At 43.5% G+C, this 18,507-nt stretch overlaps 1 protein-coding gene and 2 non-coding genes across 4 annotated transcripts; 1 reads left to right on the top strand and 2 right to left on the bottom strand.

Moving 5' to 3' along the window:
- On the top strand, positions 1-72 carry trnae-cuc. Its single transcript has one exon. It is a non-coding gene; the product is annotated as a tRNA-Glu (tRNA).
- Positions 73-871: 799 nt separating this feature from the next.
- On the bottom strand, positions 872-944 carry trnak-cuu. The gene has a single exon. It is a non-coding gene; the product is annotated as a tRNA-Lys (tRNA).
- Positions 945-1,184: 240 nt separating this feature from the next.
- On the bottom strand, positions 1,185-17,429 carry si:ch211-89o9.6 (Krueppel-like factor luna). 2 transcript variants are annotated; one of them, XM_036933603.1, is made up of 8 exons: positions 17,280-17,429; positions 13,710-13,819; positions 13,368-13,479; positions 13,039-13,196; positions 10,345-10,435; positions 9,963-10,087; positions 3,139-3,232; positions 1,185-2,709 (listed from the first exon to the last, which is right to left on the bottom strand). In XM_036933603.1, the coding sequence occupies exons 2-8, from the start codon at positions 13,788-13,790 to the stop codon at positions 1,700-1,702; spliced, it is 1,671 nt and encodes a 556-aa protein (XP_036789498.1). In that variant the 5' UTR covers positions 13,791-13,819; positions 17,280-17,429; the 3' UTR covers positions 1,185-1,699. The 2 variants fall into 2 exon arrangements, with proteins under 2 accessions (XP_036789498.1, XP_021475025.1); XM_021619350.2 differs by lacking the exon at positions 17,280-17,429 and adding an exon at positions 16,321-16,841.
- Between the last annotated feature and the right edge of the window lie 1,078 nt (positions 17,430-18,507).

The raw sequence follows: 18,507 nt of genomic DNA, 5'->3' as shown, positions 1-18,507 counted from the left end.
TCCCTGGTGGTCTAGTGGTTAGGATTCGGCGCTCTCACCGCCGCGGCCCGGGTTCGATTCCCGGTCAGGGAACTACTTATTTTCTTCGTCTTGTAACCGCGTGCAGATTGTTACACAGCTAAAACAATGGTTATACAGTTATACAGTTATACAAATCTTTGTTAGTAATGTTCGAACGCATAAATAGACCCAATAAATGCAGAGATAAATCAGAGTCGATGTATAATTGTATGCATTATATATTATGCACATTGTATGTGTGGAACAACATACAATGTGAAAAGGAACATGTGTGTGTGCGCCCCCTCAGGTTTATGAACAGAATTCTTTCTTTAAACATTTCAGAGCAGAGTGGCGCAGCGGAAGCGTGCTGGGCCCATAACCCAGAGGTCGATGGATCGAAACCATCCTCTGCTAGTTCTTTTTCACCATGTACCAACAATTGAACCACGATAACCAACCAGAGACAGCACCACTACGAAGAATTTACCAAGAATTGGCCAATGTGAATAGAGCTACATAACCCAGATATTTTATATTACACCTGCTACATTAGCAAGGTTACCCAGGTGTGGCTGGATCGAAACCATCCTCTGCTAATATTTTCACCATCATGTAATTGTGGTGTAGTTATACATCGTATGTAATATTAATGATATTTGTAAGGGAATGATAGAAAAATAACTGTATTGAACCTAGGTACCTGACATGCTACATGCTATATCCACATCGCTCCGGCCGAACGCCACGCCCACTAGCGTTTATTTTCTACGATTAATGTATTACATACAAAATTAGTCGTTACGCAACACACTTCCACCCGTTAATGCCAAATGGTTAGATTACAATGATAGGTTAAATGAAAAAATAGCGCCCAACGTGGGGCTCGAACCCACGACCCTGAGATTAAGAGTCTCATGCTCTACCGACTGAGCTAGCCGGGCCTACCAACATACCTATTTGCAAATGATTTTGAAAGGACGGTGGGAAAGTTTGAAAATAAAATTAATTAGTTGTGGTGCGTAGTTGTGGTGCGTTGCCACATTCCGGTAGCATTTAATATTACACAATGACTGTAGACCCACTAACAAAAACTGGTTTTCAAACCAACCTGCTGGTCTCACAAAATAACAGAATAGTTCATTTTCGATGTGAATATTTGGTACCAATTACTTACTACCTTATTGTGTTAAGAAAATATGTTTATTTTGATGTCACTCTCTATGGCCACATTACTTGCTATTGCATGATTGACACATATTTAGTACATGTTAAATCTTGCAAATAAAAAAAAGGTCTACCCTAATAATATAAAAAATACATGTCTTGGAACACATTTGTTCATATAATATGCACATGATATTCGATATTAATTCCACATTTCAGTTTCAAATAAAGATACTTTATCTAATAATCGCCTAACATAGTGTGTCGGCCATACAATTACAAGCCCCTTACTTTAACTACTGTAACAACGATCTGGAGTTGAACAAAGGAAAAAAGTGTCACCTGTAAAGGCAACTTTCCGCTAATCCCTTTACATTTCCTTTATATTGTAGTGTTTGTTTTGGAGGTTTGGGGGATTGTCGTCTCACATTATTACAATTAGAAGGAATTCCCATTGATGTCTGTGTCAGCAATATTCTGTTGTAGATTTTATAACCATGTCCATCCAGTCTACTGATTCTAATTCTATGCCTCACACCCCTCCTCCTCCATCTCCACAGACAGACTGCTGGTGCGTCTTGAGGTTGCATATCCAGGCGAAGCGCTTCCCACAGTGGCTACAGGCAAAGGGTTTCTCCCCCGTATGGACCCTCTGGTGCTTCTTCAGGTTGCCAGCCTCTGAGAACATCTTCCCACAGGTGGCACACCTGAACGGCTTCTCCCCTGTGTGTACCCTCTGGTGAGCCTCCAGGTTGGACTGACCGGTGAAGGCCTTACCGCAGGCTCGGCACACGTAGCTCTTTCTCCTTCCGGCCGCATCACAGTGCTGCTGGGCCAGCTGGGCTGCCTGCTGCCCAGCCAGTGTCACCTCGATGTGGGCAAAGCCTTTGGCCGTGGCCCCTCTCCCTGGCGGTAGACCTACCAGGGAGTGAAGGGATTGGGAAGACATACCGGTACTAGTAGTGTTGGTAGTGGAGGTAGTTGGGTTTTCTGGGTGAGTCTGTTGTAGCTGCTGTGCTCTGAGGCGTCGTTGAAGCTGCCGCTGATGTGCTTGTTGAGATGCTCTCAAAATGGCTGCCCTGCTCCATGTGGGATGCCCCTGGATGCCCCCACCCACACCCAGAGTGGCTGCTTGAACTCCCTGATGCCCAGAGAAAGGCACACCCTCCCCTGTGGGCCTGACAGTCGCTGAGGGGAGCTGGGGCTGAGGCTCTGGGTCGACAATGAGGCAGTCTGGGTCAGTGTCTGTAGTGTTGTCGGTGTAGGAGCACGAGGGACCACCGGAGGGCGATGTTGATGCCGATGTGTCTGGGGCCCAGCGCGTGAAGAAGGTCTCCAGCTCAAACATTGAGTACTCAGAGCCTAGCATGTTGGCTGCTCTCTGCTTGCTGAGCTGCTGTGTGGTCTGGGTTGGGGTTGTGTTGTCTGGCGCTCCCTTGGGCATATTGGCTTTATTACCTAGGCTCGCTGCGGGACTGGTGGTTCCAATACATTTTTGTGAGGCAGGGGCGGGAAGTGTGGGTCTTGAGGACTCCCCAGTACCTGGATAAATATCATAGAAAAGGTGCATGGTAAAGGATGATAAGCTAGAGAAGCCTTTTACATGTACATTTGAGGAATGGTTTCCCAAACTCACCCAAACCCCGGATGCACGTTCTGGTTTTTGCCCTTGATTCAAATAACCAACTCATCATCAAGCGTTGACTATTTGAAACAGCTGTGTAGTGCTAGGGGAAAACCAAAAAGTGCACCCAAGGGACCCTGATCAGGACCCTGATTTAGCAGACACTCTTATCCAAGGCGACTTACAGTTAGTGCATTCAACTTAACAGGGGTCAGAACTGGCCTTGTTTCCCTCATTAAGAAAATAGCTTTTAGTAAACTAATATAAGTGAGTAGCTCAGTGACACTGTCTGGTGGGCGCCGACACGGTTGTCATGCATTCCTGGTTTATTTTCATTCTCCACTTACATTCTGCTGCCAGGTCAGGTCCTCCTGTTGCTGTGATACTTCCCAGGTTCTGTCCCAGTCTTAGTGTTGATGGAGTTGATTCAGGAGCTGCAGGCTAGGAAGAAGAGAGGAGAAAGAGCCTATGAGATTAACTAAACACTAGATAGATAGCGATCAGTCCAACGCATCACAGAGGGCACACTGCCTGCCCTCCAGGACATCTACAGCACACGGTGTCACAGGAAGGCCAAGAAGATCATCAAGGACCTCAGCCACCCAAGCCACGGCCTGTTCACCCCACTACCATCTAGATAGTGGAGACAGTACAGGTGCATCAAAGTTGGGACAGAGACTGAAAAACAGCTTTTACAGTGCCTTGCAAAAGTATTCCTCCCCCTTGGCGTTTTTCCTATTCTGTTGCATTACAATCTGTAATTTGCATTACAACCTGTAACATTCAGCAGTAACATAATTAGTTAAATAAAGTCTACCCGTGTGCAATCTAAGTGTCACATGGTCTCAATATATATACACCTGTTCTGAAAGGCCCCAGAGTCTGCAACACCACTAAGCAAGGGGCACCACCAAGCAAGTGGCACCATGAAGACCAATAAGCTCTCCAAACAGGTCAGGGACAAAGTTGTGGAGAAGTACAGATCAGGGTTGGGTTATAAAAAAATATCAGAAACTTTGAACATCCCACAGAGCACCATTAAATCCATATTTCTTTCAAATTGAAAGAATATGGCACCACAACAAACCTGCCATGAGAGGGCCGCCCACCAAAACTCACAGACCAGGCAAGGAGGGTATTAATCAGAGAGGCAACAAAGAGACCAAAGATAACCCTGAAGGAGCTGCAAAGCTTCACAGTGGAGATTGGAGTATCTGTCCATAGGACCACTTTAAGCCATACACTCCACAGAGCTGGGCTTTACGGAAGAGTGGCCAGAAAAAAAGCCATTGCTTAAAGAAAAAATAAAAAGGCATGTGGGAGACTCAAACACATAGAAGAAGGTACTCTGGGTCAGTTGAGACAAAAATTGATTTTTTTGGACATCAAGGAAAACACTATATCTGGCGCAAACCCAACACCTCTCATCACACCGAGAACACCATCCCCACAGTGAAGCATGGTGGTGGCAGCATCATGCTGTAGGGATGTTTTTGATCGGCAGGGATTGGGAAACTGGTCAGAATTGAAGGAATGATGGATGGCATTAAATACATGAAAATTCTTGAGGGAAACCTATTTAATTCTTCCAGAGATTTGAGACTGGGACGGAGGTTCACCTTCCAGCAGGACAATGACCCTAAGCATACTGCTAAAGCAACACTCGAGTGGTTTCAGGGGAAACGTTTAAATGTCTTGGAATAGCCTAGTCAAAGCCCAGACCTCAATCCAATTGAGAATCTGTGGTATGACTTAAAGATGGCTGTACACCAGCGGAACCCATCCAACTTGAAGGAGCTGGAGCAGTTGGGCTAAAATCCCAGTGGCTTGAAGATTGGGCTAAAATCCCAGTGGCTAGATGTGCCAAGCTTATAGAGACATACCACAAGAGACTTGCAGCTGCAATTGCTGCAAAAGGTGGCTCTACAAAGTATTGACTTTGAGGGGTGAATAGTTATGCACGCTCAAGTTTTCCATTTTTTTTGTCTTTTTCTTGTTTGTTTCACAATAAAAAATATTTTGCATCCTCAAAGTGGTAGGCATGGGTAGCCTAGTGGTTAGAGCGTTGTACTAGTAACCGGAAGGTTGGAAGTTTAAATCCCTGAGCTGACAAGGTACAAATCTGTCGTTCTGCCCCTGAACAGGCAGTTAACCCACTGTTCCTAGGCTGTCATTGAAAATAAGAATTTGTTCTTAACTGACTTGCCTAGTTAAATAAAGGTTTAAAAAAAATAATTCCAGGGGGGGGGGGGGGGGGGGGATACTTTCGCAAGCCACTGTATCTCCAGGCCATCAGACTGTTAGTCTTATAGTCACCACTAACCGGCCTTCGCCCAGTACCCTGCCCTGAACCTTAGTCACTGTAACTAGCAGGCTACCATCCAGTACTCTACCCTGCAACTTAGAGACTGCTGCCCTATGTAAATACTCATTGAATACTGGTCACTTTAATCATATTTACATACTGTTTTACCCACTTCATATGTATATACTATATTCTAGTCAAGGCTCATCCTATTTAACTACTGCTGTACACACCTTTTCTATTCATATACTGTCCATAATGTCTATACACACCATCATATACATATACATTTATATTCCGGACTCTGACATTACTCGTTCTAATATTTCTATATTTCTTAATCCCTTTCTTTTTCTTTTGGGGAATTTTACATGATTTGTTTTGTATTGTTAGGTATTACTATACTGTTGGAGCTAGAAACATAAGCATTTCGCTACACCCACGATAACATCTGCTAAATATGTGTACGAGAGCAATACAATTGGATTTGATTTAGAGGTGTTACTGTAATATTCTGTTGCACCACCTTTTGCCTTCAGAACAACCTCAATATGTCAAGGCATGGACTCTACAAGGTGTGGAAAGCATTCCACAAGGATGCTGGCCCATGTTGACTCAATGCTTCCCACAGTTGTGTCAAGTTGGCTGGTAGTTGATCTCTACTCTGAATAGCTTGTTCCATCTCATCCCACAGATCCTCACTTGGATTGAGATCTGGTGACTGGGCAGGCCACTGCAGTAAGCTGAATTCACTGTCATATTCGTGGAACCATTCCTGGACAATCTTAGCCCTGTGGCAATTCGCAGATGGATGCATTGCTGCCATGAATGGATGAGCCTGATTGGTAATGATGTTCAGATCACCCTCTGAATGACATACATACACAATCCATGTCTAAATTATCTCAAGGCTTAAAAATAATTATTTAACCTGTCTCCTCCACTTCAGCTACACCAATGGAAGTGGATTTGAAAGGTGTCAACAATAAGGGATCATAGCCTTCACCTGGTCAGTCTGTCATGGAAAGAGCTGCTGTTCCTAATTTGTTGTATACTCAGCGTACTGTAAATCAAACATATATTTAGGAAAGTCTAATTCACCGTTTTGACTTCCGTGGCAATAAATAATAATTCATTAAAATGAGTAAATTTGTTAAAGACATGCTCTGGTACTGGCGGGTACATAGTAAGTATTTTTTTAACCTTCCGCTTTGGGCTGGATGTGTCAATGTGTAGTTCATACATGCATAATCTATGAGCAGAATTACTATTTTACCTCAATTATCCACAAAATCCCTAGTTTGAAAGCGGCCGTTTTCTGGAAGCTGGGTGGCGCCATTTTCCCTACATTTACCCCCACGTGGGCCAGCCCCCAAGCAATTTGAATTTCAACCAATAAGATTCAGTCCCTCGCCATTTGAGTGACAGCTAGTGAGACACACACAAAGTAAAGCGAAAGAGAGCAATGACATGGGTGCACACATCTACACATTTGTGATGTAGAACGCAATTTTCCCGGGACCACTTTTGGCTCGTGGGTGCTACTTTCAGAACTACTGGTTAAAAAGTATACAAAAGTACCGGAGAAAGTCTTTAAGTAGTAATTATTTGATTTCCATTTCAGGCATATATTGTGGCTGTGATGAATGCTCTTTAAGATATTGATATTGTGTCACAGTTGAGGAAATTGAATGTCCTGTGATGGAGTAATGTAATGTTAATAACCACATTAATTCATTCATCGTTTTTGCAAAAAAACACTTTAATCTTCTTTTAACATTACAAGATAAGGACATCGATCAAAGTTTCACAGAATTGTGACACAATAGACTTATCCCTACAAGCGTAGAGCATTTTGGACTCCCCCAAAAAATGTGTACCATCACCTAACAAAATATTTACATGTTTACTGCTAACAAATATGGTTACTTCAACCCATTTACTGGTTTTTGGTGTATGCTGAACCTCTACCTTGGTGTTACAAGGGGAATCAAACATGAACTATTCTCACCACATATCATTTTCATACAGCTTTGTGAGTAGAAAACAAATACAGTTGAAGTCAGACGTTAACATAGCCAAATACATTTAAACTCAGTTTTTCACAATTCCTGAATTTAATCCTAGTAAAAATTCCCTGTCTTAGTTCAGTTAGGATCGCCACTTTATTATAAAGAATGTGACATGTCATAATAATAGTAGAGAGAATGATTTATTCCAGCTTTTATTTCTTCATCACATTCCCAGTGGGTCAGAAGTTTACATACACTCAATTATTATTTGGTAGCATTGCCTTTAAATTGTTTAACTTGGGTCTAACGTTTCGGGTAGCCTTCCACAAGCTTCCCACAATAAGTTGGGTGAATTTTGGCCCATTCCTCCTGACAGAGCTGATGTAACTGACTTAGGTTAGTAGGCCTCCTTGCTCGCACATGCTTTTTCAGTTCTGCCCATACATTTTCTATAGGATTGAGGTCAGGGCTTTGTGATGGCCACTCCAATACCTTGACTTTGTTGTCCTTAAGCGATTTTGCCACAACATTAGGAGTATGCTTGGGGTCATTGTCCATTTGGAAGACCCATTTGCGACCAAGCTTAAACTTCCAGACTGATGTCTTGAGATGTTGCTTCAATATCTCAACATAATTGTCCTTCCTCATGATGCCATCTATTTTGTGAAGTGCACCAGTCCCTCCTGCAGCAAAGCACCCCCACAATATGATGCTGCCACCCCCATGCTTTTCACGGTTGGGATGGTGATCTTCGGCTTGCAAGCCTCCCCCTTTTTCCTCCAAACATAACGATGGTCATTATGGCCAAACAGTTATATTTTTGTTTCATCAGACCAGAGGACATTTCTCCAAAAAGTAAAATCTTTGTCCCCATGTGCAGTTGCAAACCGTAGTCTGGCTTTTTTATGGCGGTTTCGGAGTAGTGGCTTCTTCCTTGCTGAGCGGCCTTTCAAGTTATATGTCTCGTTTTACTGTGGATATAAATACTTTTGTACATGTTTCCTCCAGCATCTTCACAAGGTCCTTTGCTGTTGTTCTGGAATTGATTTGCACTTTTCACACCAAAGTACGTTCATCTCTAGGAGACAGAACGTGTCTCCTTCCTGAGCAGTACGACAGCTGCCTGGTCCCATGGTGTTTATACTTGCGTACTATTGCTTGTACAGATGAACGTGGTACCTTCAGACATTTGGAAATTTCTCCCAAGGATGAACCAGACTTGTGGAGGTCTACAACCTCTACAAGGTCTTGGCTTATTTATTTTGATTTTCCCATGATGTCAAAGAGGCAGAGTTTGAAGGTAGGTCTTGAAATACATCCACAGGTACACCTCCAATTGACTCAAATGATGTCAATTAGCCTATCAGAAGCTTCTAAAGCCATGACATCATTTTCTGGAATTTTCCAAGCTGTTTAAAGGCACAGTCAACTGTGCCTTTATGTAAACTTCTGACCCATTGGAATTGTGATAGTGAAATAATCTGTAAACAATTGTTGGAAAAATTACTTGTGTCATGCACAAAGTAGATGTCCCAACCGACTTGCCAAAACTATAGTTTGTTAACAAGACATTTGTGGAGTGGTTGAAAAATTAGTTTAAAGACTCCAACCTAAGTGTATGTAAACTTCCGACTTCAACTGTAAATATGCCTATTACCATCACCAGCTATAGGACTCCCGGAAAAAAAGAATCAAATTACCAAAAGGACTGTCTTGATCAGATAAGAAAGAAAAGACAAAATTACCCTAACTACACTAATCTCGGACACCCAGAATTAAAATATTGCGTAATTGCTTCAGACGCTCGAGCATCTGTCCACGAGAAATTTCACTAACAACCCTTCCCTAAGCCCCTTTACTAATACTAAGTGTCTATATTAACGGCCAAGAGTTAATCCTGATCATGTGACCTGACCAGAGGAAAAACTCTGGGTCCTATTTTTATCCTATAACCATCAGTTGTCATGTGATCAGGGACAACTCCTGGCCCTAGTTAAAATCTATAACCATTGAGTTTTCAGGGGAAAAAACCTGGTCATCCTCATATTGAAATAGATGGTTGATATAATATCCCGGTCACATCTAGTACTAGTATTGATGAAGATGGTGTTGTAGTAAAGGTTATTTTTTCTCTCTCCCCTGTAGTACTACTGCTGAGGATGATGTCGTAGTACTACTGCTGAGGATGATGTCGTAGTACTACTGCTGAGGATGATGTCGTAGTACTACTGCTGAGGATGATGTCGTAGTACTACTGCTGAGGATGATGTCGTTTCTGGTGTTTCTTCAGGTTGCTAGGGTCGGCAAAGCGTTCCCCACAGAGCGGGCAGGCGTATGGCCTCTCCCCCGTGTGAACGTTCTTGTGGATCTTAAGGTTCCAGTACTGAGAGAAGTGCTTCCCGCACACCATGCACCCAAACGGCCTCTCGCCCGTGTGGGTTCTAAGGTGCGGTTCTAGATTAGCCGGGGAGGAGAACCCTTTACCGCAGAACTTGCAGAGGTATGCCTTCTTTCTTACCACTTTCTTCCTACCGCATTTGTACGTCTCCTGACCTCCCTGTGCCCCGTCCGACCCCCCCATTCCGACATCATAACCAGCCATGTCTGACCCCTCTCTAGAACCCATAGAACCTGAGAAGCTTCCGGAGCTTTCTACAGTGAAACCCCTGTGCTGACCTATCTCAGAGCCAGCAGGCCCCATCCTCCCTCCCATGATCAGCATGCCTGGGCCTGCTGGGTAGGAGAGGTTGAGGGAGGACGGTCCTGGGACACTAGCGTCACCACAACCACCACTGCCCCCATTGGTCCACAGCGGAAGGGGGTGGTTCTCGTACGACACACGGCCATAGCTGACCTCCGTGGTGTGGTGCCTGGTCGTCCCGGGGTGGTGTTGGGTGTGGTCTGGGGGTGAGTTGTGGTGGGTGGCCTCCAGGGGTAATGCTCCTCCTCTGTAGTTGTCTCTGCTGGACTCCTCCGGCCCTTGAGAAGAGAACACAGTGTCACAATCACACCACTGGCTGTTGTTGAAATCAATGGGAGATCTCACGATGGAGCTACACTTGGGGAATGTCAATGCCATGATAACATGTTTTCAAAGCGTTATGCTCTGGAACAGGCAGGGATGGATGCAACAGCGTAGCCTTTACATGGGATCTAAGTAGCCTTGTGTCATTGGTCTAACCCCTTGATTACCAAGTCCTGCTGTTAGCACCACTACCCCTGTAGTCTCCACTCACCCTCCTGGATGCTGAGTCCTCCACCCCGTGGGTCCAGATCCTCCACCTTGATCAGCAGGATGTCAGGGTCTCTGTCCTCCACCGCTGCAGACTGGAAACACAGGGACGGACCAGGAATTAGATATCACAATTACTATTATGCAATGAATCGTATTCATTTCTAAATCACACACTGTGTGACTGGACTAAATGTATGGACCAAAGATTATAAATTGTGTACATCTTACATGTATGCAACAAGTATTTTATGTAGCTATAGATGTTTGATATTTATCTTGTTGCATCATCTGATTAGCGAATGGATGTCTGTTACTCAGAACCTTTTAATATTGGACCTCTTCAATTAACTATTGTGGTTATAGTGACCTTATGGGTCTGAGTGATTCGATATATTTTATTTAAAATATTAAGTGACATTAAGAATTTATTGGAAGATTAACAAACGTGTCTTGCTCAATATGGATTAAACAAATATTAACTATTTATGAGTGTTCTTGCAGGTGGTGGGAGATGTTTCTGTGTGACACTTTCAAGCAGCTCCAGCAGAGCTTTTCGTATTGGTCAATCGTTTGAATCCATTCAACTTTCCTTTGTCCGCCATATAAACCACTATTGCCTATTCATTTCAATAATGACAGAAACCTCAGTGTAAGGAATGTATTTTATTCATAATGGTTCCATATGTAGAAAAACATAGAAGAGGCATTGTAATACATGTTGACTCTTAAGGGGAAAGATTGTTATAGTAAAACTGCCACTCATTCATAAACTGGCATTAAATAACTTATTTACAAAGTGAATTTGTCCAATGTCAAAAATCCCCTTTAGTGTTAGATATACAGTACAATTTTAGATATGTACACAAAGCTAACTAGCATCATTCACTCCAGATTTACTCTTTAAGGTTGACATTTACCACTAACTTATCGGTAGATTATTTTGGGTCAGATATTCACCCTTCCTTAGTCCACTGATACGAAATGTCCTATGTACATAATCAAAACCACCCATCATACCCAGGAACATTTCCACGCGTACCCATCTATCGGGGCCTCCATCATGACTGACCCGAGAGCAGTGTTAAGTTTGTTAGTTTGTCAAATTATTCATAAGTATGAATCCCCCTGGCTAGAAACATTAGGCTGGTTTCTAAAACACAGCGGAAACTTGATTCGCCTAATGAGTAAGAAAAACTAAATTAGTAAGTTAGGGCCCCCGCCCCACCCTAGGTGAAGCTAATTTATATTTGTATTTATTAGGATCTCCACTAGCTGCTGCCCAGGGGGGGCCAAACAGGGTTAAAACAATTAAAATCACAAAATATAATAACACATCTACAATATTACAATGCATGTCTGAGTAGAGTGCGTGTGTTAGCATATGCGCTCGTCTCTTCACAGTCTGCGTTGTGCCATAAGTTTTTTTTTTTTTAAATCTGATTTTACTGCTCGCTTGAGTTACATAGAGAGTTCCATCTATGTAGTACTGAGCATTTCCCAGAGTGTGTTCTGGACTTGGGGACTGTGAAGAGACCCCTGGTGGCATGTCTTTTGGGGTATGTATGCGTGTCTGTGCTGTGTTAGCTGTCTGAACGGACAGTTTGGTGCTTTCAACATGTCAATACCGCTCACAAAGACAAGTAGTGATGCAGTAAATCTCTCTACTTTGAACCAGTAGAGATTGACATGCATGTTTTTGATATTAGCCCTCAGAGTACATTTAAGGGCCAGCCGTGCTGCTCTGTTCTGGGCCAACCGTAATTTTCCTATGTTCTTCTTTGTGGCACTTGACCATATGAGTGGGCAGTAGTGCAGGTTGGATAAAACTAGGGCTCATGTCCGGGGGATATACATCTGGATGGTTCCTCTCGTGGTGGGTCTTGAGGTTGCGTATCCAGGCGAATCCTTTCCCACAGAGCTCACAGTGGAAGGGTTTCTCCCCTGTATGGACCCTCTGGTGCTTCTTCAGGTTGCCAGCCTCGGAGAACATCTTCCCACAGGTGTTGCATCTGAACGGCCTCTCCCCCGTGTGGGTCCTCAGGTGGATCTCCACTTTCTTGGGCCGGTTGAACGCCTTGCCGCAGAAGTTGCAGATGAACAGTTTCTCCCGGGCACTGGTCCTGTGGGGGACCTTGCCGTCCCTCGTCAGGGGGAAGCCAGTGTTGCCACTGCCAGTGTTTCTGCCCCCGCCGCCGTGTGCCCACCCGTTCGCGTCAGAAGTCGACGGCATCGCAATGTCACTGATGGAGCGAGATTGTGACGGGGCGGCCATGTTGCCATGGTTACCCTGGAACCTTCCTCCTCCCCCAAACATTGCAGACATTCCACTGTCGCGGCCCCACTTCTCCAGAGTCGCCTTCCCTTCCTCCTCCTCCTCCGAGTCAATGTTCAGAACCTCCTCTCGGTTCCCCGGGAGATGGCGGTGGATAGTGACCGAAGCAGGAAGTGGACGGCGGTGCCCGGACTGAAACGACGCGGCAGCCTCGGCGACTGTGCTGTAAGAACAAGATGGCTGCCCGGCCCCAGGCGTCTCTGCCTGGCTGCTCTCATTAAAGAACGACACAAGCGGCCCCAGACCGTCCCCTCTGTCGTCATCACCACTGTACATATCAAGCTCAGCAGGGTGGGGTTGGTGCAGCAGTCCTGCGTGTTGGGGTTCACTGTCAGACTTAAGGAGAGGTGCCGAGCCACTGACCTCCACACGGTGCCTGTTCCTGGGGCCCTGCTGCTGCTGCTCGGGGTGCTGAGGTTGGCTGACCTGCTCTGGGCCATGGGCTGAAGCAGGTGGATGGGATGTGGTGTCCCCAGGGCCGGTTCTACCGCTGCCTCCACGAGGTCCACACTCCACCAGTCCTGGAAGAGAGAGGAAGGGAATGAAAGCAGGTTAATGTTTAAATCAAGTTGAAGGTATGGCCAGGTTGAGTAGTGTGAGAATGGAGCCTTGATGTTGATCAAATGTATGGGGTGAGTAATTACAGTATCTGCAACACAGCAACCAAAGTTGAGACGGACTAACACACTCACCGTCCTCTCCAATCAGTGGTATGTCGTCTGCCTCTGTGTCCCCAAGGGGATCCTCCATCCTCTCCTCTTTGACCAGCAGAGACTCAGGCTCCACAAGCTGCAGATCTGGCGACTGGAAGATCGAAAAGTCGGGAATTAACCGCGTAAATATACAAAACATGGTTGATAATGACCTACTGGTGACTGATGCTGCCAAGTGCTCAAAATGGTTCAAATGGGCCATTGTGTACTGTAGGACTATGCTATTATGGAATATAACAGTTAGCCACCAAGTATATTTGTTTTCTTGAACTGTGTAAGACATTGACAACCAGTATTACAGGATAGGTTTCTTGAACTCACCTTGTCTCGGATGGGGTTGGGATGCATCTGGGAACTGTTGTGATCATTATTGGCTCCAGGGCCTCCTGACCACATCCCCATGGGATCTAGCTGTATGTCGTAGACACCACCTACGATAAAAAAAATCAAGTTTATTTTTATTTTTTTAAACTTACTTGTAACAAAAATTGCAGGTTGACGCTAGGTCACATTGACCTAGATGTGCTTTGTCAGATTTTAATGACCAAAACAAAGGTGGGTCCCAATGACTGTATACAGTGAGTGTACAAAACATTAGGAACATGCTCTTTCCCATGACAGACTGACCAGGTGAAAGCTATGATCCCTAATTGATGACTCCTGTTAAATCCACTTCAATCAGTGTAGATGAAGGTAAGGAGACCGGTTAAAAAATGATTTTTATAAGCCTTCAGACAATTGAGACATGGATTGTGTATATGTGCCATTCAGAGGATGAATGAGCAAGACAACATATTGAAGTGTCTTTAATGGGGTATGGTAGCAGGTGCCAGGAGCAACGACTTGAGTGTGTCAAGAACTGCAACGTTGCTGGGTTCTCTCACACAACAGCTTCCCGTGTGTGTCAAGAATGGTCCACCACCCAAAGGACATCCAGCCAACAGCATGCCAGTGGTCAAAGATGAAAGAGGACAAAGGAGGCTGACACAAATTGTGCAGAGAAACAGACGGGCTACAGTTAGTCAACTGACAGTCCACTACAACATCGGTGCCCAAAGACCGATAAAAGAATGCGCAACTCGTTGGTCCGTGACACGAATAGGGTATGGCAGATGACGACCTTATAGAGTTCCACTTCTCTCAGCAAAATACAAGAAACTGTGGTTGCAGTAGGCTAAGGAACAAAAACACTGGACACTGGAGAAGTGGAAAAACATTGCCTGGTCTGATGAATCCCAGGATCCTGCTGCTTTACATTGATGAGAGGACTAGGGTATGGACAAAAAACAAGAGTTCATGCATCCATCATACCGCGTGTCAACATTGCAGACTGGTGGTGGTGGTGGTGTGATAGTATGGGGTGTGTTTTCATGGCACACATTGGGTCCCTTGATAAAAGCGTAGCAACATTTGAATGCCACAGGATATCTGAACATCATTGCCAATCAGGTGCATCCCTTCATTGCAGCAGTGTATCCATCTGTGAATATTTTTTCCCAGCAGGATAATGCCCCATACCACAAGAATAAGATCGTCCAGGAATGGTTCCACGAACATGACAGTGAATTCAGCTTCCTGTTTTGTACACTCCGTGTAGGTGGCCCCAAAGACACTATATGTAGCCCCAATGGGGGGAAAAAATGTCAATATCACACAAGTTGATTGTTTTCCAGTCGGGCTGGGCAGTAAAATGTAAAAAATGTTGACTAACTTCTATAATGCTATTTTAATGTTTTATTTGTTACATTAAATAATTCAGTAATGACTCGAAAAAATTATGGCAATCAGCAATTTTCTAACTGCCGATAAAAAATGGATAACTGAAAACTGCTAGCTAACTAACTTTCTAGCACAACAAGTCAACAACTACGGGTGGACAAGAGTTTTGTCTAGAAGGGATACAGCTTGTCAACATTTTTAGGAGAACTTACACGGCAGGTTAGGAGAATTAGGTTAAGGTTAGGAAAAGGGTAAGCCCAGGGGTCTCCAACCTTTTTTAGCCCTGAATGCTGATTGGCTGAAAGCTGTGATATCAGACCGTATTCCACAGGTACGACAAAAAAATTTTTTTTACTCATCTAATAACATTGGTAACCAGTTTATAATAGCAATAAGGCACCTTGGGGGTTTGTGGTATATGACGGCTAAGGGCTGTATCCAGGCACTCTGCATTGTGTCATGCAGAGCACAGCCCTCATCTGCGGTATATTGGCCATATACCACAGACCCTCAGTTGTTTATCTAAGCAATAAGTCCTAAGAAACTATCTTTCGTATTTTCCCGAATTCAGCATTTTTTTCCCCCTGGTTTGATTTTTTTATATTCTCAATATTTTTATTCATAGAGTCCATGTCAATGCTTAAATCCCATCAGAAGACACATTTTGAGGTCTGGAAAACAATCAAATAGGTTTTGATTTGAGTGCACATGAATTTACTGTTTCACAAAATAGAGGCATACTAAGACAAGAAACGTTACACAATTATAAGTTGGTGCAGGAAATTAATTGATTAAAATGCTGGAAATTAACAAATAACTATACAAATGGAAACAATTGGTCGAGTACCAGAGTTTGAGGCTACAAAATAGGACTTTGATTCCTATGTAATGTTCTACAAAAATGACTGCTTTACTATCAGTTGTCCTTCTATTATTTTGGGCTAAAGTTTGATTTAACAGTATAAAACAATAAGAATGGACAAAGTCCATTAAAAACATGTTTTTTTATGTTCTTCCCAGAAAGTATATTTAGAACTTGTATTATTCAGAACCGTCAAATATCGTCATACCGTCAAAAATAAAATAACGCATATTTTGGCCATGTCACCCAGACTTATTTTCCAGGGGTGTTTTTTTAAATTGACTTTATCAGCAGGGTAATCAAATAAACTAGTATCCGATCAGATATGGTATGGCATTACAGTCTTCTTACCAGTTGATGAAGACGACCCTCTGAATTTCTCATTGGTGTTGATATGAACTCTGCTGTTGGGACGGCTGTTCATTGCGCTTTCCCGTAGTCTTCGTTCGGCGTAACCACGGGCCATCTTCAACTCGAGAAGATTCAGCTTTCGCTTCAAACCTTTGTTCTCCCTTTGGCATTGTGACATTTGCAAACTTACAACCGCATAATCGTCGTCTACTAGTTTACAGATTTCTGCCACGGCTGCATTGGCCAATACCTCCATAATGGAAGCTAGCTGTGTCTGGAACGCAAGGCGACTCGACATTTTTGAACGACTGGCTCGCGAGCACTAAAAGTCGATAGATACAGTCTCATGCGATGTATATTGGATATATTGAATCACGTTCACTTCAAATATCGACAACGACTAAGTTGGACGAAGTGATTCAACATAAATAGTGGCCTAAAAGCAGTAGTTGACTAGCTCTGTAGCTGCAGTTTCTTCTTCTCTACTACCAGCCTCTCGTCAGCAACACAAAAACAAATTATTTCCGGGTCAGGGAATTTAGGAAACGTTCTAAATAAAAGTTCCTCACGTAATAGTAGAAAAGTGTCATTAACCTGTATTTATTCATGATATATGAAACATAATGAGTCAATTTGTTTATATTTAAGGGACATTTGTATTAAATGTGGGTTTTAAAAGATGTTCCAATGTCAAATAAATCCCCCCGATACAATACATTGTATATGAAATACATATTGGTTTAGAGAGAACTATTCTAGATGCCGACGTAAAGGTGGGGTTGCGATTACTCACTAGTGTCTGTAGAATATATATGAGTGTAATTTCTATATGCCCAGAAACACTCTACTCACTCCATTGGTCCCAATGCAATACACTAAAGGCATACAAATTACATATTGGTTTATAGAGAGAAAACTATTCTATGTGCCAAAGTAAAAGTGGGGTTGGGATAACTCACCATGGTCTGTAGAATGTATATATGGTGTTATTTTATGGGGCACTGAGGTGTAAATACCCAGTAACACTTTCTACTTTCCCCACTCCATTCACTGCAGTGCAATACACTGTAGGCCTATAGGTGAGAATAGTTTAACACAATGTAAACTTGGTCTGGCATACCTGTAAGCCAGGGTTTCTCAAACTCAGTTCTGGGGTTCCCCCTGGGTGCACTACACAGCTGATTCAAATAATCAAGGCTTGATAATGAGTTGGTTATTTGAATCAGCTGTGTAGTGTTAGGGGGAGAAAAACAAAACATGCACCCGGAGGGGCACAGGGCCAAGTTTGGGAAATCCAGCTGTAACCAACCTATATAGATTAACCTAATGATGATGAGCCAGTTGCACCTTTTACACATGTAAATCAGCCCAAGGCCAGCCTTGACCTGTGCCAAACAAATGCATACAGTGCCTTGCGAAAGTATTCGGCCCCCTTGAACTTTGCAACCTTTTGCCACATTTCAGGCTTCAAACATAAAGATATAAAACTGTATTTTTTTGTGAAGAATCAACAACAAGTGGGACACAATCATGAAGTGGAACGACATTTATTGGATATTTCAAACTTTTTTAACAAATCAGAAACTGAAAAATTGGGCGTGCAAAATTATTCAGCCCCCTTAAGTTAATACTTTGTAGCGCCACCTTTTGCTGCAATTACAGCTGTAAGTCGCTTGGGGTATGTCTCTATCAGTTTTGCACATCGAGAGACTGACATTTTTTCCCCATTCCTCCTTGCAAAACAGCTCGAGCTCAGTGAGGTTGGATGGAGAGCATTTGTGAACAGCAGTTTTCAGTTCTTTCCACAGATTCTCGATTGGATTCAGGTCTGGACTTTGACTTGGCCATTCTAACACCTGGATATGTTTATTTTTGAACCATTCCATTGTAGATTTTGCTTTATGTTTTGGATCATTGTCTTGTTGGAAGACAAATCTCCGTCCCAGTCTCAGGTCTTTTGCATACTCCATCAGGTTTTCTTCCAGAATGGTCTTGTATTTGGCTCCATCCATCTTCCCATCAATTTTAACCATCTTCCCTGTCCCTGCTAAAGAAAAGCAGGCCCAAACCATGATGCTGCCACCACCATGTTTGACAGTGGGGATGGTGTGTTCAGGGTGATGAGCTGTGTTGCTTTTACGCCAAACATAACGTTTTGCATTGTTGCCAAAAAGTTCAATTTTGGTT

The sequence above is a fragment of the Oncorhynchus mykiss genome, chromosome 10, assembly GCF_013265735.2.
Source record: "Oncorhynchus mykiss isolate Arlee chromosome 10, USDA_OmykA_1.1, whole genome shotgun sequence".
Taxonomy (NCBI): domain Eukaryota; kingdom Metazoa; phylum Chordata; class Actinopteri; order Salmoniformes; family Salmonidae; genus Oncorhynchus; species Oncorhynchus mykiss.
Note: the sequence above shows the minus strand (reverse complement) of the source record. Positions and strands in the feature narration are given on the sequence as shown.

Coding starts and splice junctions, on each gene's coding strand:
- si:ch211-89o9.6 (XM_021619350.2), bottom strand. CDS start 16,618: ATGTCGAGTCGCCTTGCGTTCCAGACACAGCTAGCTTCCATTATGGAG. Junction 10,088..10,344: donor AGGACTCAGCATCCAGGAGG/GTGAGTGGAGAC, acceptor TCTCTTCTCAAG/GGCCGGAGGAGTCCAGCAGA. Junction 2,710..3,138: donor ACCTGACCTGGCAGCAGAAT/GTAAGTGGAGAA, acceptor ATATTTATCCAG/GTACTGGGGAGTCCTCAAGA.